Source organism: Thamnophis elegans, chromosome 2 (genome assembly GCF_009769535.1).
Source record: "Thamnophis elegans isolate rThaEle1 chromosome 2, rThaEle1.pri, whole genome shotgun sequence".
NCBI lineage: Eukaryota > Metazoa > Chordata > Lepidosauria > Squamata > Colubridae > Thamnophis > Thamnophis elegans.
In genome coordinates this window covers 11,876,659-11,892,638 of record NC_045542.1, presented here as the reverse complement: position 1 = coordinate 11,892,638, position 15,980 = coordinate 11,876,659, and the positions used below count along the sequence as shown (strand labels likewise).

At 38.3% G+C, this 15,980-nt stretch overlaps 1 protein-coding gene across 1 annotated transcript; it reads right to left on the bottom strand.

The window, feature by feature from the left end:
• Positions 1-9,036: 9,036 nt before the first annotated feature.
• LOC116504033 (olfactory receptor 1L6-like) lies at positions 9,037-9,975 on the bottom strand. Its single transcript, XM_032210849.1, has one exon. It carries the CDS (start codon positions 9,973-9,975, stop codon positions 9,037-9,039), a length of 939 nt encoding a protein of 312 aa, XP_032066740.1.
• Between the last annotated feature and the right edge of the window lie 6,005 nt (positions 9,976-15,980).

Here is a 15,980-nt window from a genome sequence, read left to right as displayed (position 1 = left end):
AGGGGAAGAGAGACAGCTGAATAAGGAATTACCTTTCTCCTGTCTTTCACTCAAATACAGTATGCTGGGTAGCAATAGTGTGGAAGGATGAAGTGCCAGTCTATACATTTTTGATGTAGAGAGAGAAAGAGAAAAATAAAAAGCTTACTGGCTTGTGTCCATTAAAAAAAAATCACGAAATATTATACTGTACCTCTGGCAAAAAGTTCTCCTCTGAGATCCAGTTTCTTTATTTTTTTGATGATGATGAGATTCTTCATAACTTTCTCAGTTCTGAACAAGAAGTCAGGCTTTATGGGGCAGCATCTTCTTTCTCAGAGCAGATGTGCACAGACAATGCTGGAAACTCGCATGCCTGTGGTGAGGAGGTAGGGATAATGTCTAGTTTGTGGCACCCCTCCCCAGGAAGAGACATTGATGCGAAAACAAGGCTCTTTGGGGAACGTGTTAACCAAGGCTAGAACATTCCACAGGGATAATAAGTGATGTAAGAATTGGGTTGGAAAGTTAATGTCAAGAACAGGTTTCTGAGGAAAAAAATGTAGCCAATCTGGCCAAAAAAGAAACAAACAAAATTATCTGTATTAGATTTCTGGTATGATCCCCAATAAAAAGACCTCTCGTTTAAAGTCTATTTGTTTGTGTGTCATTTTCTCCAACCACATGTGGATTTTAGTCCAGTATCTTTTACCTTCAATGCAAGTCTACCACATGTGGTAATATGAGCCCGGTATCTGATTTCCAACACTTTTCTGATTTATTCTTGGACATTCTTGCAATTCTGGTTGGGGGTAGATGCCACCCAGGGGTGGGTTTCTCACCCCGTTCCAACCGGTTCGGTTGGAACGGGGCCGGCGGCATCCTCATGCGCGCATGCGGCACGCGCATGCACGCGTGTGGCGCACGCATGCATACTAGCATCTGTGCGATGCTCCAGCTGCTCCTGGAGGATCGCGCAGGTGCTGTATGCGTCCTGCGCATGCGTGGAAGCGCAGAACTCATCAAAACCAGGTAAGGAGCGCGGGCGGGCGAGTGGGCCCTTCGCCGTTCCCGGAAGTTACTTACTTCCGGGTTCGCCGACCAATCGGTTCGCAGGGACCGCCACGAACCGGTTGAAACCCACCCCTGATGCCACCTGTAAAACATCTTATACAATTTTTCTCTATATGCAGTAGACATTGTCATTTTATAATTTTGAGCCCACAGTTTCTGCCATTTCTGTAAATCAATCCCATACCTAAAATTTTTCCCCCAAGTTATCATAGTTTCTTTGACTTGTTCTTCTTGCAATCTCAGAAATTTATAACAAAGACTTAAAATATCTGATTGTAAATGTGTTAACAGCAGCCAGAATCGTATTTGTAAAAAACTGGAAAAATGAAACAATACCAAAACAGGAAGAAGTTATTCAAAAAATAATGGAGTGTGCTGAAATGAGTAAATTGACACTTGAAATTAGAGAACAAGAGGACGAGCAATTTTATAAGATATGGGACTTGTTTTGTCAGTGGCTGGGGGAAAATACTTGGAAATGAAAAATGTTTTACTCATGCTTTAACTGAAGGAGTTAAATGATAACACAATCATGTTGTGAAATAAATTAACAACGGTACAATGAAAAGCTGATATATCCATGAATTGAATACTTTAGAATTTTTTTTGTTTTAAAAAGGATATGGATAATAATGATTTTATGTATACTTGATAGAGGATTGGTGATATAATGTATAACGTTAAGAACATATTACAATGGTATCTTTTTGTTGATAAATAATTTTAATAAGGGAATAATTGAAAATTGGTATATATATGTAGCGACTATTTAGAATATTTTGTTGAAAAATGAAGGAATAAGATTTCTGTTTGAATGTATGATGTACAAGGATAATAATGAACATAAGCATACCTGATAGTTGATTGGTGGAATTATGCATAATTGAAAATAGTGATATACAAATATAAATGGTTGGTTAAAAAAAAAATTCTATCACATGGGGATTATACAAAGGTATACTGTTATCAAATAGACAATCAAGAATGTAAGGGAATTATGATTTATTGGGAAAAAAATAATACTAATTGTAATTGAACATATACTGTACAATGAAAGTGAGGTATTTAGTTATACTGGATGAAAAATCTGAGATGGTAAATGTTATTTGAGAATATGGATGTTAAAACACCTGTAACCAAACGACATGCTGTATGTGATGATGGTTTTGTTTTTTTTAATTGTTGTGTGTATGTGTTGTCTATGTAATAAAAATAAAAATTTATAAAAAAAAATTATCTGTATTAGGCAGACCTCCCAAAATCTACTTCATAGAGTCATCTGAGACTAGTTCAAGTGCATTGTATTAGTCCGACCCTTTGGAACGAGCTCCCCGTAGAGATTCGTACCCTCTCCACCGTCCAAGCCTTCCGCACAGCCTTGAAGAACTGGCTCGCCCGTCAGGCCTGGGGATAAGGATCCCTACCCCGCCCGAATGTTGTATGCATGTTGCCCATTATTTTATTATGTGTTGTTGTCTCAATGTTGTATTTCCCCCTTCCCTGGTTTTCTGTGAGCCGCCCTGAGTCCCCTCAGGGAAAAGGGCGGCCTACAAATGCAAATAAAACCATAAAACCATAAACATCTGTTTACCACGCCTGTATTGAAGATATTGTCCGGATTAGGATTCTTTTCCTCCACCCCATGGTCCTCAGGAACATCTTCTCATGTGTAAACTCTTTAGAGCTCAGTTTCCCACATAGTAGCTGGGCAAAGGCAATCACATACAATCCTGTGACTTCAGTTCATTTTTTTCTTGGTCATTGCTATGCCATTGTTATGCCTCCCCCGAAAAAGGAGACAAAAAGCAAAAGTAAATGTTTTGTTGCATTAAGTTTATTTAGCAGATTTCACCACTGCTTCCCGTTTAATCCTAGCTTCTTCTGATTTTTTTTATTGCTTTTATGTTGCTTAGAATCATGACTGTAGGTTCTTGGTTGCAGAGGAAAGAAGGGAAGGGAAGGGAAAAGAAGGGAAGGGGAGGGGAGGGAGGGGAGGGGAAGAGAGAGGGATGGAGAAGGAAGGTGAGGAGACAAGAAGGAAGGGAAGCAGAGGGAGTGGAGGAGAGGGGAAAGGAAAGGAAATCCAATACATGGAGGACCAAACTGGTTGCCGAGGTGGCGTAGTGGTTAGAGTGCAGTACTACAGGCCACTTCAGCTGACTGCTATCTGCAGTTCGGTGGTTCAAATCTCATCGGCTCAAGGTTGACTCAGCCTTCCATCCTTCCGAGGTGGGTGAAATGAGGACCCAGACTGTGGGGGCAATATGCTGACTCTGTAAACTGCTTAGAGAGGGCTGAAAGCCCTATGAAGCGGTATATAAATCTAACTGCTATTGCTATTGATTTACATTTAAGCAAAAAAAATGACCGACAGCAACTGCATGATTTGCAAATAAGCAGTCTTTTTTCCTGAAAAAATGTTTATTCAGGCACTTAAAGCTTATAGATTGAAAGTGATCCAAGGCAAGTTCAGCCCATGAGTTGATTTTCCAGGTATATTTGTGATTGATCAATTTTCTACTATGAATGTTAGGTCATGCAGATAAAAACTAATTGAAGAAATTAGTGTGAAAAAAAAATCTAAAGTTTGTTCCCCTCCCATTGTTTTGCTGTTTTCAGGATAAGCAGGAGGATCTGATTCCAGTAAATTCAACTTCTACAGAGTTTTATTTAGCAAGATTTATTGAATTGAATTGGATACAGTTATAAGAATTCCAGCAACTGAAAAGTTTCCAGTTTATAATCAATATATCACCATATATATTTAGGATAGAGACTTTTTGATTTTCTCTCTTATAGATTTTCTACAATTCAACATGTTTCTTCATTGATAACAGGAAACGTAAGAATCATCTGAATTTCCATCAGGTTAGGAACTGGTGAGATCCTACAATAGGAAACCCAATCAAATCCCTTTAGCATACTTACCCCTGGGGTAATGTTTTAAGTAAGAAGTGATTGGCCAAGATAAACTTAATGTTTTGATAATGCCATTGTTTGGAAAACAAATGATACACCACACATTCAATTTTAACTTTAAAAAAGGTAACAGAAAAGTTTGCCACTTAGATAGAACACCAGGAAAAAATGCTACAGAAATGATGATTAATCTACTGTGAAGTTTAGAAGCAGCTGTAAAAGGAAGTCAGAGGCTGCTGCATAGTCATAAATTTCGAAGAATGACTGCAGAAAAATAAAATTATAACTTAAGAGAGATTATATCTCTCTCCTGGAGAATATTGATCTTGCAGCTGTGTTTAGTAGGAATTTACCAAATTATATTCCATCAAATTTGTATTAAACTTTACCATACTGTTGTGACTCAGCAGTTCTGCTGAGAGCTTTTTCAGGATACAAAATTCAGTGTGGTGATTCAGCAGTTCTGCTGAGAGTTTTTTCGGGATACAAAATTCAGTATGCAGCTGGGGCTTGTGGGAGGAGGTTTGGAGATAAAAGGGGAGATGCTGCCACGCCCCAGTCGCTGGAGTCAACATTCCTTCGTGTGTTCAATGTTTGTTTTACAAACAATGGTAAAACATTGTTTGATTACTAATCATGATTGATGCTTGTTACACTTGGAAAAGTGCTTTGGTGTTTCATGTAAACCTGATCTGTGAAGACTGTGGAAGAACTGCAGTGTTTGTAAGAGCTTTTGTTTTGAATTCTTATCAGAGACTTACGTTTATGTTAGTTCTGGGCTCAAAGCCAGTTTGAACTAAAAACTGATAAAGAAAAGTCCTTTTAAGTTATTTTGCTTGCGTTTGTTAACGAGCCGTGTAGGGGTGGGGGTCAGAACACCACACTATGGGAAAATTGGAGTATGTAAAAATACTGAAGAGAAAAGTTTTTGAACAGTGTGTGCTGCATGCTCTAACATGTGCCAGTGAAACATGGACACTAACTTCACAATTAATACAAAAGCTATAAGTGGCGCAAACAGCCAAGGGAAGATACATGCTCGGCACTACGAGACAAGTTAGAAAGAGCTGCTCATGGATCAGAGAACAAACAAAAGCATATGATATCATAAAAAGAGTAAAAGAATTGAAATGGAAATGGGCTGGTCACATAGCAAGAAGATCTGATGACAGATGGACCAAGGCAGTCATAGAATGGATCCCACTAGACAGGGGTGGGTTTCTCGCCCCATTCCAACCGGTTCGGTTGGAATGGGGCTGGCGGCGTCCTCGTGCACGCGCGCAGTGCATGCATGCGTACTAGCGTCTGTGCGATGCTCCAGCTGCTCCTGGAGGATCGTGCAGGTGCTATATGCGTCCTGCGCATGCGTGGAAGCGCAAAACTCGTCAAAACCGGGTAAGAAACGCGGGTGGGCGGGTGGACCCTTCGGTGTTCCCGGAAGTTACTTACTTCCGGGTTCGCCGACCAACCGGTTCGCGGGGACCGCCGCGAACCACCTGAAACCCACCCCTGCCACTAGATAAAAAACATCCACAAAAGAAACCTAAAACATGATGGATCTAACGACATCAGCAAGTGTTGCAAGTCCAATTGGCAAAAGAAAGCTCAGGACCATATTGGTTGGAATCATGCGGAAGAGGCCTTCATCCTGCAGCGGATAGACAATGACTAAAATGATAAAAGAATGCAACTCAGAAGAAGGGGGGGGCTTGACGTCGCTACAACACGACATGCAATCTTGGGGCTCCAGGATTGCTGTCGATATCTTTGTTGCTGAATGATCTTTTTTGGATCTAACCGTTCTGAAGGAACAGTGATAGTGAAGGGCATGTCCTGCTGATCTCAGGGGCATTGCAAAGCCCCTGATTGATCCAGCAAAAAGCTCTTTTTTCCGGTTACAAGAGAAGCAGCCAATATGGCTGCAGAACGTTGGGACAAGCCCCTGAAACGGAAGCAGCACAGGAGAGACAGTGTGTTGAAATAGTGAGAAAAACATTTATTATTAGAGAAGAGAAAACCCCAAAGTCTCAGAGTTAAAATAAAATTGAAGACAGGAGGAAACAAACGGCAAATTTACCCTGGTTTAAAACTATTGTGTTGTGTTTTTTTTTCACTTTAATTTTGTTTGTTTTTTATGGATGGACTTTTTACAAATGCCTCTTACTTTTAAACTGGACTGGTCTTTTTTTCCCCTTCTTCCTCTAAACTTTTCCCATTTTTTGTGTTTGTGGATTAAAAGCCTCTTTCCTCGCAAGGCTCAGACGGATCGTAATCTTTAAACAATTTTTTTCTCTTTCTGGAGAAAAACCCTTTCTGGATTTCGGTGTTTAGAAAAGAGGGCCAAAAACAGAGGGAAAAGATGTAACACTGCCATCTAGTGGCTAGAGGCTTGGCAACATCTGATATTACAAAGCTATCGGATTGGTTTACTGAAAGGGTCAGTGGAAAAAACTTCACTGAATTTGTTTGAAACCTAGCAAAAAGCCTTGGATGTTTTAGTGGCAGTGTTTATAACTTGGGAAAATGGCACTATATGAAGAAGAAAAGGATCTAACATTGCAAAAAAAATGTTAGAAATTAAAAAACTCTTAATAACTACAGAGAGAATTGAAAAGAGTCTTGAATTTATAGATCAAAATACAAAATATCAAAATACAGAAAGTACAGAGGGAAGAGTTGAGAATACTTATAAAACAACGATGAAATTTGAGGACAGACTTCAAAAAATTACAGAGACATATGAAAGTGATAAGAAAATTGTTGACATTGACAGCAAATCGAGTGTGGAGGGAAATGATAAGTGCGGAATATTGAAAGGAGAAATTGATGAACTGGAACTCTATCTCAGATGTCAAAACATAGATGAAGAAAGGAGGGGAAATTTGGCAGAAACAATGAGAGTAATTTCGGCAGAAGCATCAATGATAACAAAAGTCAAGCAGATGAAAGGAACAGATGGAGGGTTTCAAATTCTTTTAAGATATCCAATGAACAACAAGTTGTCAAGAGAAGTCCACATAAGATTTATCAAGAAAACACTTAGAATACAGATTCGACAAATGGCAAGAGATATTGGACTGCACTATTTCTGGAAGGATACAGGATGATGAAATGAAATGTCACAATAAAATTTAGTTAAATGTAATTAAACTTTGAATATTATGTATAAGATAAAGTAATAATAGTTATAGTCAAATAAATAATCAGAACTTGAATGAACATCTAGTTTGGAAATTCTAGTGGGATCTGCACTGGAATAGATTTAGTCTGTCACATACTAAACTTTATGCTCCCTTATACTCATTTAATGCTCCTCTTTTTAGATACATTTTAGACTGTTTCTTATATATGCTTCTGTTTTATATTTTTAACTTTTTATAATTATTATTTTTTAGATTCTGATGTATTTTCTATACTTTCTAGTACCGGTCTCTAATCATAATAAAGATTTCATTAATAATAAACTGCTTGGTTAGAAACAAATATCATAGGATTTGAAATCTACACAAATCAAAAAAGAAAGACAGAATGGATTAGATTTTATACTGTAGATACCTTCATCCCTTTATTTATTATGACCAAAACAATAAGAACAACTGATGGTATAGTTACTGATTTGCATTATATTTTATTTGTATTGAAACATTTATTTTCAAACATATGTTTTAACAAAACAGAAATAATACGATTTACTGCTTCTGCTATTTTTGGAATAACTGTACTGATATATTATAGGGATGAAGAAAGGTGATATATTGTATTTGTTTCTTTGACTTACAGTATATCATATGTTTCATACAAGAACTCAAGACAACATAGAATCTAAATAATGGTCCACCCATTTTTCCCCACAACTTCCCTGTGAGGTAGGTTAGACAGAGAGAGAACTTCTGGCCCCAAAATACAAGTTAGCAAAAGACAGATAGTTTTAAATTTGGAGACTTAATTCCCAATATATGGCAAGCAAATCAAAGATCGCTTTTAAACATTCCTGTGATTTTAAACATTCCTGTGATTTCATTTCAAATATTTGGCACTGGAAGATGGTTCTGGTTGACAGCAAGAAAATCAAGAGCTGTGATTTAGAAGACAGAAATCTGACAGAAGACAAGTTGACAATTCACTGTAACTGGTTTCAGACTCTTGTAACATAGAATTGAAGCTGGTTACCTGGTATTTCATATTGATGCATAACAGCCATGGTTTTTAAAAAAAGAAACTTATTTAAGAGCAGAATAAAAGCAAACAAAATTAATCAGAAAAATTGAACCAACTCAGTAAACATGTAGAAATATCAACTGAAGGACAGTTAATTATTCATACTCTCAAATTTCTCCTGTAATAAGAATATACATTACCAGCAAATTTTTGTAAGGAGAAACTAATGGAAATTTAGGGATTTAGTGTAGGGGCTGAAGACACCAGACTGGAAACCAGGAGTCAATGAGCTCTATCCTGCCTTAGGCTCAAAGGCACCTGGGTGACATTGAGCTGGTCACTCTCTGTAGAAAAAAGGCAATAGGAAAACAGAACAATGTAGCCAAGAAATCTACAATAGCCAATAATCAATTGAACACCCACAGAGACACACAAACATTTACACAGTACTTTAAGCACCCTTAAACCTCCATAAAAACAACAATAAACATCCATTACTTCAAATGTTTCAGCCAAAATATTCCCCGTTAAATGAACAATCTTTCTTTTTGAGCAAATGCAACTTATGAAAACCTTGCCTTGTGATGAGAGCAACAGCTCTGATAGCCTGCAGAAAACCACCAATGTGATAAGCCATTGCAGAAGTTCTTTCAGACAATAAACTGTGCAAAAGCAGGGTATTTTCTGACAGTTGAATTTTATTTCATGGAATAAAATGGCTTATAATGTTATTGACAGATCTGCAGGCACCTTTTTATGTTGGGAAACGGCTAATATAAAAAGTAAGCTTGGTTACTTTTGCTATGCTTTTAGAGACAAGAGAATAAGAGAAAAACTGGTTTGCTCTAAACGCTAGAGAACATTGACCATTAATAGCCATGCTTATTTGCACCCAAGGTGGCTCCATTAAAACCAATTCCTCACCAGTCTCTTGATGGCCGCATGTATCTCGCTGTTCCTCAGGCTGTATATGAAAGGGTTGAGCATAGGGGTGACTACTGTGTAGAATATTGAGGCCACTCTCAGCCTCGAGACAGAATAGGAAGATGATGGGCGGAGGTAGGTGCCTATCACTGTGCCATAGAACAAAGCCACAGTGGTGAGGTGGGCACTGCAAGTAGAGAAAGCTTTGTACTTTTTGGACTTAGATGGAAGCTTCACCACCTTCAGGACAATGAAGACATAAGAGAAAACAATGAGCAGCAGAGGCCCAAGGACAATTGCTGTCCCTTCGCTGACAAGAAGCTTATCAACAACGGAGGTGTCAGAACAAGAGATTTTCAGTAACGGATGGAGATCACAGAAAAAATGGGGGATTTCTCGGGAAGCACAGAAGTTAAAATTAGATACCAATAGGATGTACAACAAAGCATGGAAATGAGCCAGGAGCCAGCAGCAAGCAGCCAACAGAAGGCAGCACTTGAAGCTCATAACTCTTGCATAGTGCAATGGGTGGCAGATGGCTACATAGCGGTCATATGCCATGGAGGCCAGGAGAAAGTTATCTGTTGCAGCAAAACTCACAAAGAAATACATCTGTGTCAGGCAACCATTATGGGATATTGCTTTTGTCTGGGTCGCTAGGTTGTACAGCAATTTAGGTATTGCAGCAGAACTAAATCCAAGGTCAGCCAATGACAAATGGCAGAGGAAGAAATACATGGGAGCTTGGAGGAGGCTGGCATTGGAGAAGATCAGCAAGATTATCAAGAGGTTCCCTAGCAGACAAAGCAAGTACATACAGAGGAAGATGGGAAAGAGAACACCTTGGAGGTCTGGTGAGGAGGAGAAACCCAGAAGGATGAATCCAGCAAAGACGGTTTGATTCTTCTCTTCTGTGTTCATCCTGCAACTCAGGCATTTAGGACCAAGTTCTTGTCTACTTCTCTGCTCTGTATTTCAGCTGGCTCCAAAAATACTAAACTAGTTTCGGAGAAAGAAAGAAAATATTTACAGTTGTTAAATATATTCATAGGAATTTCTCTTGTGAAAGGCATACAGCTTATTTTAATTTGCATTCCAACAACTGAAAAAGCCATCCCCTCCAAATATGGCCATTAATCGCTGCATAATTCTCCCCTCTTTCACTTTTTCCAAGCAACTGAGAATCTTTTTGATATGTTACAAGAGTTTTGTTTGTTTTCAGAATGTACAATGGCAAATTATTTATGGGTGTTAAAATAGGGGATTAGACAGTAAAAGAATAATTTCTGCAATTGGACTGATCAGTTAAGGATTTTTTTTTTAATGACAAAAGGGCTCCAATCACCCAGTTCCTTCTTCCTATCAAGTCGTAACTATTTAAGATGAAATGGCTTAATTTAGGGGAATAGAGCACACTGCCTCCTTCTGTGCAGAACATTTATCCATCTCCCCATTACTGTTTACACTGACAGGTAGGATCCAAACCCGTATTTTTCAGGCAAACTTTTCCCCCCACATGTTAAAGTTCAAAGGCTGCTTTTGTGACTTATTATGTGCAAAGTTTCCACTAAGCAATAGTCCTTTTAATTATGTCATTTTTCTCCCAGGCTGATTCCTCACCCTGTCTACACTCTGAACAAAGAGATAACAATCCTTTTCTAATTCAAAGTCTCATTCTCCAGGCTTCTTTTTCACCAGTACCTCCATTATGCCACCCATTTGTATGTATCTCCCCATTTGCCAAAAGGCAGTTTGCATGGGGAAAATAGAACCACAATAATGACAGAGAGAAGAACTTTGCAACTGCATGGCTCTATGGTTCATTCAGATAAAATGTGCTGAGAAAGCACTGAGTTCAAAGAATGTGGCAGCAAGGTGTGCACAGTTACGGTATATGTTGTTATCTAGACAGACACAAAGGAAAATGAGGAATAAAGCTGAATAAAGCACTAACAAGATCATATGATTTGCCCATAAAGTATAATTGAATACCCTACCATATCTCTACAGGAACCAGAAGTCTTGATGTTTTCATTAAAAATGGATCTCTTTTGTTATGCCATCATTTACCTAAGAACAAAGTCTTTGCAGTATAACCTTTTCATTCCTGAAGCAGAAATGCCTTGGCACAGGCATAAATAGGACCCTTATTGTAATGAGATAAAGATAATTCATCTTCATTGAACTCCCCAAGGAAAGAAAGTACAAGTTATGAGGACATTCTTCAGGGAACTTGTTAATCAAAAATAACATATACAGCAGGAATACCAAACAATCTAAAATTGGCTAGGTTGGTGGATACCAAACATAACTGGTTGGGTTTTTTTTAGGAAACAAGACTTTATTAAGACAAACAGTATTTCTCTCAATATGTTGGATCTCCAGAAATTTACTTCCCAGTGGCAAACGTCACCAGTTGTAATGTATAGACTTATATTAGGAAATCACTATCACCAGTATATTAACATTATAGATCAGAGTAGGACTTGCCTTTTCTCATCTGATGGAGGATTATCAATATATATCACTAGCTTTAGAAAAAGCCTCTTTGAAAGCTTAAATGAATCAATAGCAACAACACCCAGTGGGAAAATCTGCATAACAGTTTCATCCAGTTGCAAACACTGAGAACATACCACTGCAGTCTTAATATTGGTTATTTTCCATTCAGCTATTTCAGTTTGCACTTCAAAATAGCTTAATTTGCAGGGTTAAATGTACCATTTTATTCCTTTACTGTAAAAAAAATGGTTGATCATTCCTGCATTTAAATTATTGTGAGAGGTTCAATTACAAGGACCATTTTTTAAAGAATTGATTAGCCTTTCCCAATTATTTTATTCCTCCCATGGAGAAAGCATTTTCCTCTTGCACACTTTAGAATGGCCCTGATTCATAACTTTCTCTTTCAGAGAAAGGTATGTATTTGCCTGTTTTCAGGTTTCCTGCAGTTGCCACAAATTTCCTCTTCTGCACAAACAATATCCATGAAGCTTCCTATTATCTGTATAACTTTGCACTTGCTTGGCAAAAGTGTGATGACATGTTCATAGCATAATCCATATACTGGATTACCTATTATAAAAAACTGTGAAATATCAATATTTCTTTTTGTGTCTGCCAATGGCCATCCAGCCACCCTGTGTTGCTTGGGGAAGGGTGGACCACAGGATCATCTGAAGGGCTGCTGCGAGGAATATTCTAGCTGCTAGGATTATAATAAGTCATGCAGATCCACTCAGAGATGAACTAGGAACCTCTGGCTAAAATGCCTGGGTCTTGCATTGTAATCTGGGATGAGTTTGAATTGTTGACTCTTGAGGAAGTGGGCAGGATTCTCCAAGCTGCCTATATCTAGGTCCTTCCCAGGTTGTTGAGATCCCTCAAGAGGATCCTGCAATTGGGTCCATGCTGTGGAGGTGGCCTGTTTCAGGGAGGGAATAATGTCTTTAGCCTTGAAGGAGGTGGCAATGAGCCTAGAACTAAAAATGTTTATAATTATTATTGTCATGTCTTCAACTTTCCATTTAAAAATGGAACCTTTTTTGTTGTTGAGATGATGGTCAAATTCCAGTTGCAAAGAAGTTTGAAGGAAGCAAATTATTTGTAACTGTTCCAGCCAGGGTTCAGGGATTTAGTATGGAGTCAGTAATAATTATGCTTGTCAATAACTTTTGATGCTGTTGGGAGGGGATGGTGCATCCATTGACCTCTCCTTGATTTCTCAGCAGCTTTGGATACAATCAGTTATAATATCTTTCTGGGCTGGCTGTGAAGTTTGGGAAATGGGGGCACCATGTTAGGTTGGTTCTCCTCTTCCCTTCATGGCAATTTCCAATTAGTATTGACAGAGAGTTAGATCTCTGCCCCTACATCTTCAGCCCTTCAATATGAGGTGACACAGGGCTCAATAATCTCTCCTCTCTTGTTTAACATCTACATAAAACCATAATGTATCAGTTTAGGGTATGGTATCATTAATAGATTGTTGATACCTATTCATACATATCAACTCTGCGTTGTTCAAGTTGATGTTCTGTCTTAATTGCATCAAGATTGAATGGTTGTAAATTTTAGAGGGGGCTATATCCTAGAATTCTTTGTCTTTAATCTCTTTCTCTGCAAAGAGTTGCATTTCCTCATTCAAAACTGGTGTGCAATCTGAGGGGAAGGATGGCAAGCAAACACTTCTCCATGGAGAATGGAGATGATAACCATGCCAAAGAGTGAAGAACTGGGGAATACACTGGTTCTTCAGGACCTATGGTCTTCCTTCTGCATCTGGACATGGAGAAGATGGGAGAACACCTATCTCTGCCTTGGATGGCTGCTGTTCCCATGTTTTGGAAAATGAAAGGCTGAATCATCAAGCTCATAACCATGGCACAGTCTTTTAAAGGCTCTTGATTCACTAACCTAATCACTTTCAGAAATTGCCTATTTAGTTATCTTAAAAGTATTGAAGATGTTCAAAAAGATGTTTGAAAATCTGTTAATAAGTTTGAAGATAACCCAAAGAAAAGTACTATATATTGACTTCCGGTTTGAGGGGGCTTGCTGGTAGGAGCTGGTCGTTACAGCTCCAGAATCCTGGTCTGTCGGATGAGCAATCCATCAGCCATCTGACAGCTTGTTTACCTTTTCTTCAGGCCAAGGAGATAAGGTGAGCTAATTGTGCTGGGCAACGTGCCAACTAACTCTCGCAGATCGTCTCTGGGAGGGGAGGAAGGCCAGCCGATGGCAGAATTGTCTCCGCGCCAGGAATTCCTGCTGTGATTAGCAGCACAAAGCAAACCTCAAATCCTCAGAACAAAACAAAATTTGATTTACTGAATCCAAGACGAGTGGAACCTGTACATGTGAACTCTTAATTGTTTGTATTAATCCTTAGCTTCATTTTTTACAAGAATTCCTTCTGATATCTTACTTGCTAAAGAGACACTCAAAATGGCGCCGAGCAGCTTCGTAACACTGTTCGAGCTTTGAATTTCTACAGAGTTTAAAACCTCAAAGAGAAGGAGTGATTTAATACTAAATTAAACAGTAACAGCTGCACAATCGACCAGCACAGACTTATTAATTGGTTGAAGAAGATTAAAACTTGGAATGGTCTCTAAGCAAAACCCTATTCAAAAGGTCCCGTCCCCCCTGGCTTCAAAAAGCTCACCTGTCCCTGGGACAAAACTACAGTCATTACTTCCTCCCCCCATAGGGGAGCCATTAACTAAAGAGAGAGGTAGGAGAGAGGTAGAAGAAAGAGGTGTATGGACAGCAGAAGAGCTAACAATGGGTTTTTATCTTTCTGGGTGTTGATGACAAGAGGAACTGATGTAATTACTACTTAATATAATAGGATACTGGCTATGTAATAGTATACATGTGATTGTATGTTATGAAAATGGAAAATAAAAAAGTATATTTTGGGGAAAAAAAAGTACTATGTATTTATGACCATATTGTTTGGAAACATGTGGAAGAGGCCTTCATCCTGCAGCGGATAGACAATGACTAAAATGATGAAAGAATGCAACTCAGAAGAGGGGGAGCTTGACATCGCTACAACATGATATGCAATCTTGGGGCTCCAGAATTGCTGTCGATATCTTTGTTGCTGGATGATCTTTTTTGGATCTAACCATTCTGAAGGAACGGTGATAATGAAGGGCATGTCCTGCTGATCTCAGGAGCATTGCAAAGCCCCTGATTGATCCAGCAAAAAACTCTTTTTGCCGGCTACAAGAGAAGCAGCCAATATGGCTGCAGAATGTTGGGACAAGCCCCTGAAATGGAAGCAGCACAGGAGAGACAATGTGTCAAAATGGTGAGAAAAACATTTATTATTAGAGAAGAGAAAACCCCAAAGTCTCAGAGTTAAAATAAAATTGAAGACAGGAGGAAACAAGTGGCAAATTTACCCTGGTTTAAAACTATTGTGTTATTTTTTTCACTTTAATTTTGTTTGTTTTTTATGGATGGACTTTGTACAAATGCCTCTTACTTTTAAACTGGACTGGTCTTTTTTTTTCCCTTCTTCCTCTATACTTTTCCCATTTTTTGTGTTTGTGGATTAAAAGCCTCTTTCCTCGCAAGGCTCAGACGGATCGTAATCTTTAAACAATTTTTTTCTCTTTCTAGAGAAAAAACCTTTCTGGAGGGAAGAGTTGAGAATACTTATAAAACAATGATGAAATTTGAGGACAGAGTACAAAAAATTAAAGTGAAAGTGATAAGAAAATTGTTGACATTGACCGCAAATCGAGTGTGGAGGGAAATGATAAGTGCCGAATATGGAAAGGAGAAATTGATGAACTGGAACTCTATCTCAGATGTCAAAACATAGATGAAGAAAGGGGAGAAAATTTGGCAAAAACAATTAGAGTAATTTCGGCAGAAGCACCAACGATAACAAAAGTCAAGCAGATGAAACAAACAGGTGGAGGGTTTCGAATTCTTTTAAGATATCCAATGAACAACAAGTTGTCAAGAGAAGTCCACATAAGACTTATCAAGAAAACACTTAGAATACAGATTCGACAAATGGCAAGAGATATTGGACTGCACTATTTCTGGAAGGACACAGGATGATGAAATGAAATGTCACAATAAAATTTAGTTAAATGTAAAACTTTGAATATTATGTAAAGTAATAATAGCTATAGTCAAATAAATGATCAGAACACTCAGCATACTCAGAAACTTGAATGAACATCTAGTTTGGAAATTCTAGCGGGCTCTGCACTGGAATAGATTTAGTCTGTTACATACTAAACTTTATGCTCCCTTATACCCATTTAATGCTCCTCTTTTTAGATACATTTTAGACTGTTTCTTATATATGCTTCTGTTTTATATTTTTAACTTTTTATAATTATTATTTTTTAGATTCTGATGTATTTTCTATACTTTTTAGCACTGGTCTCTAATCA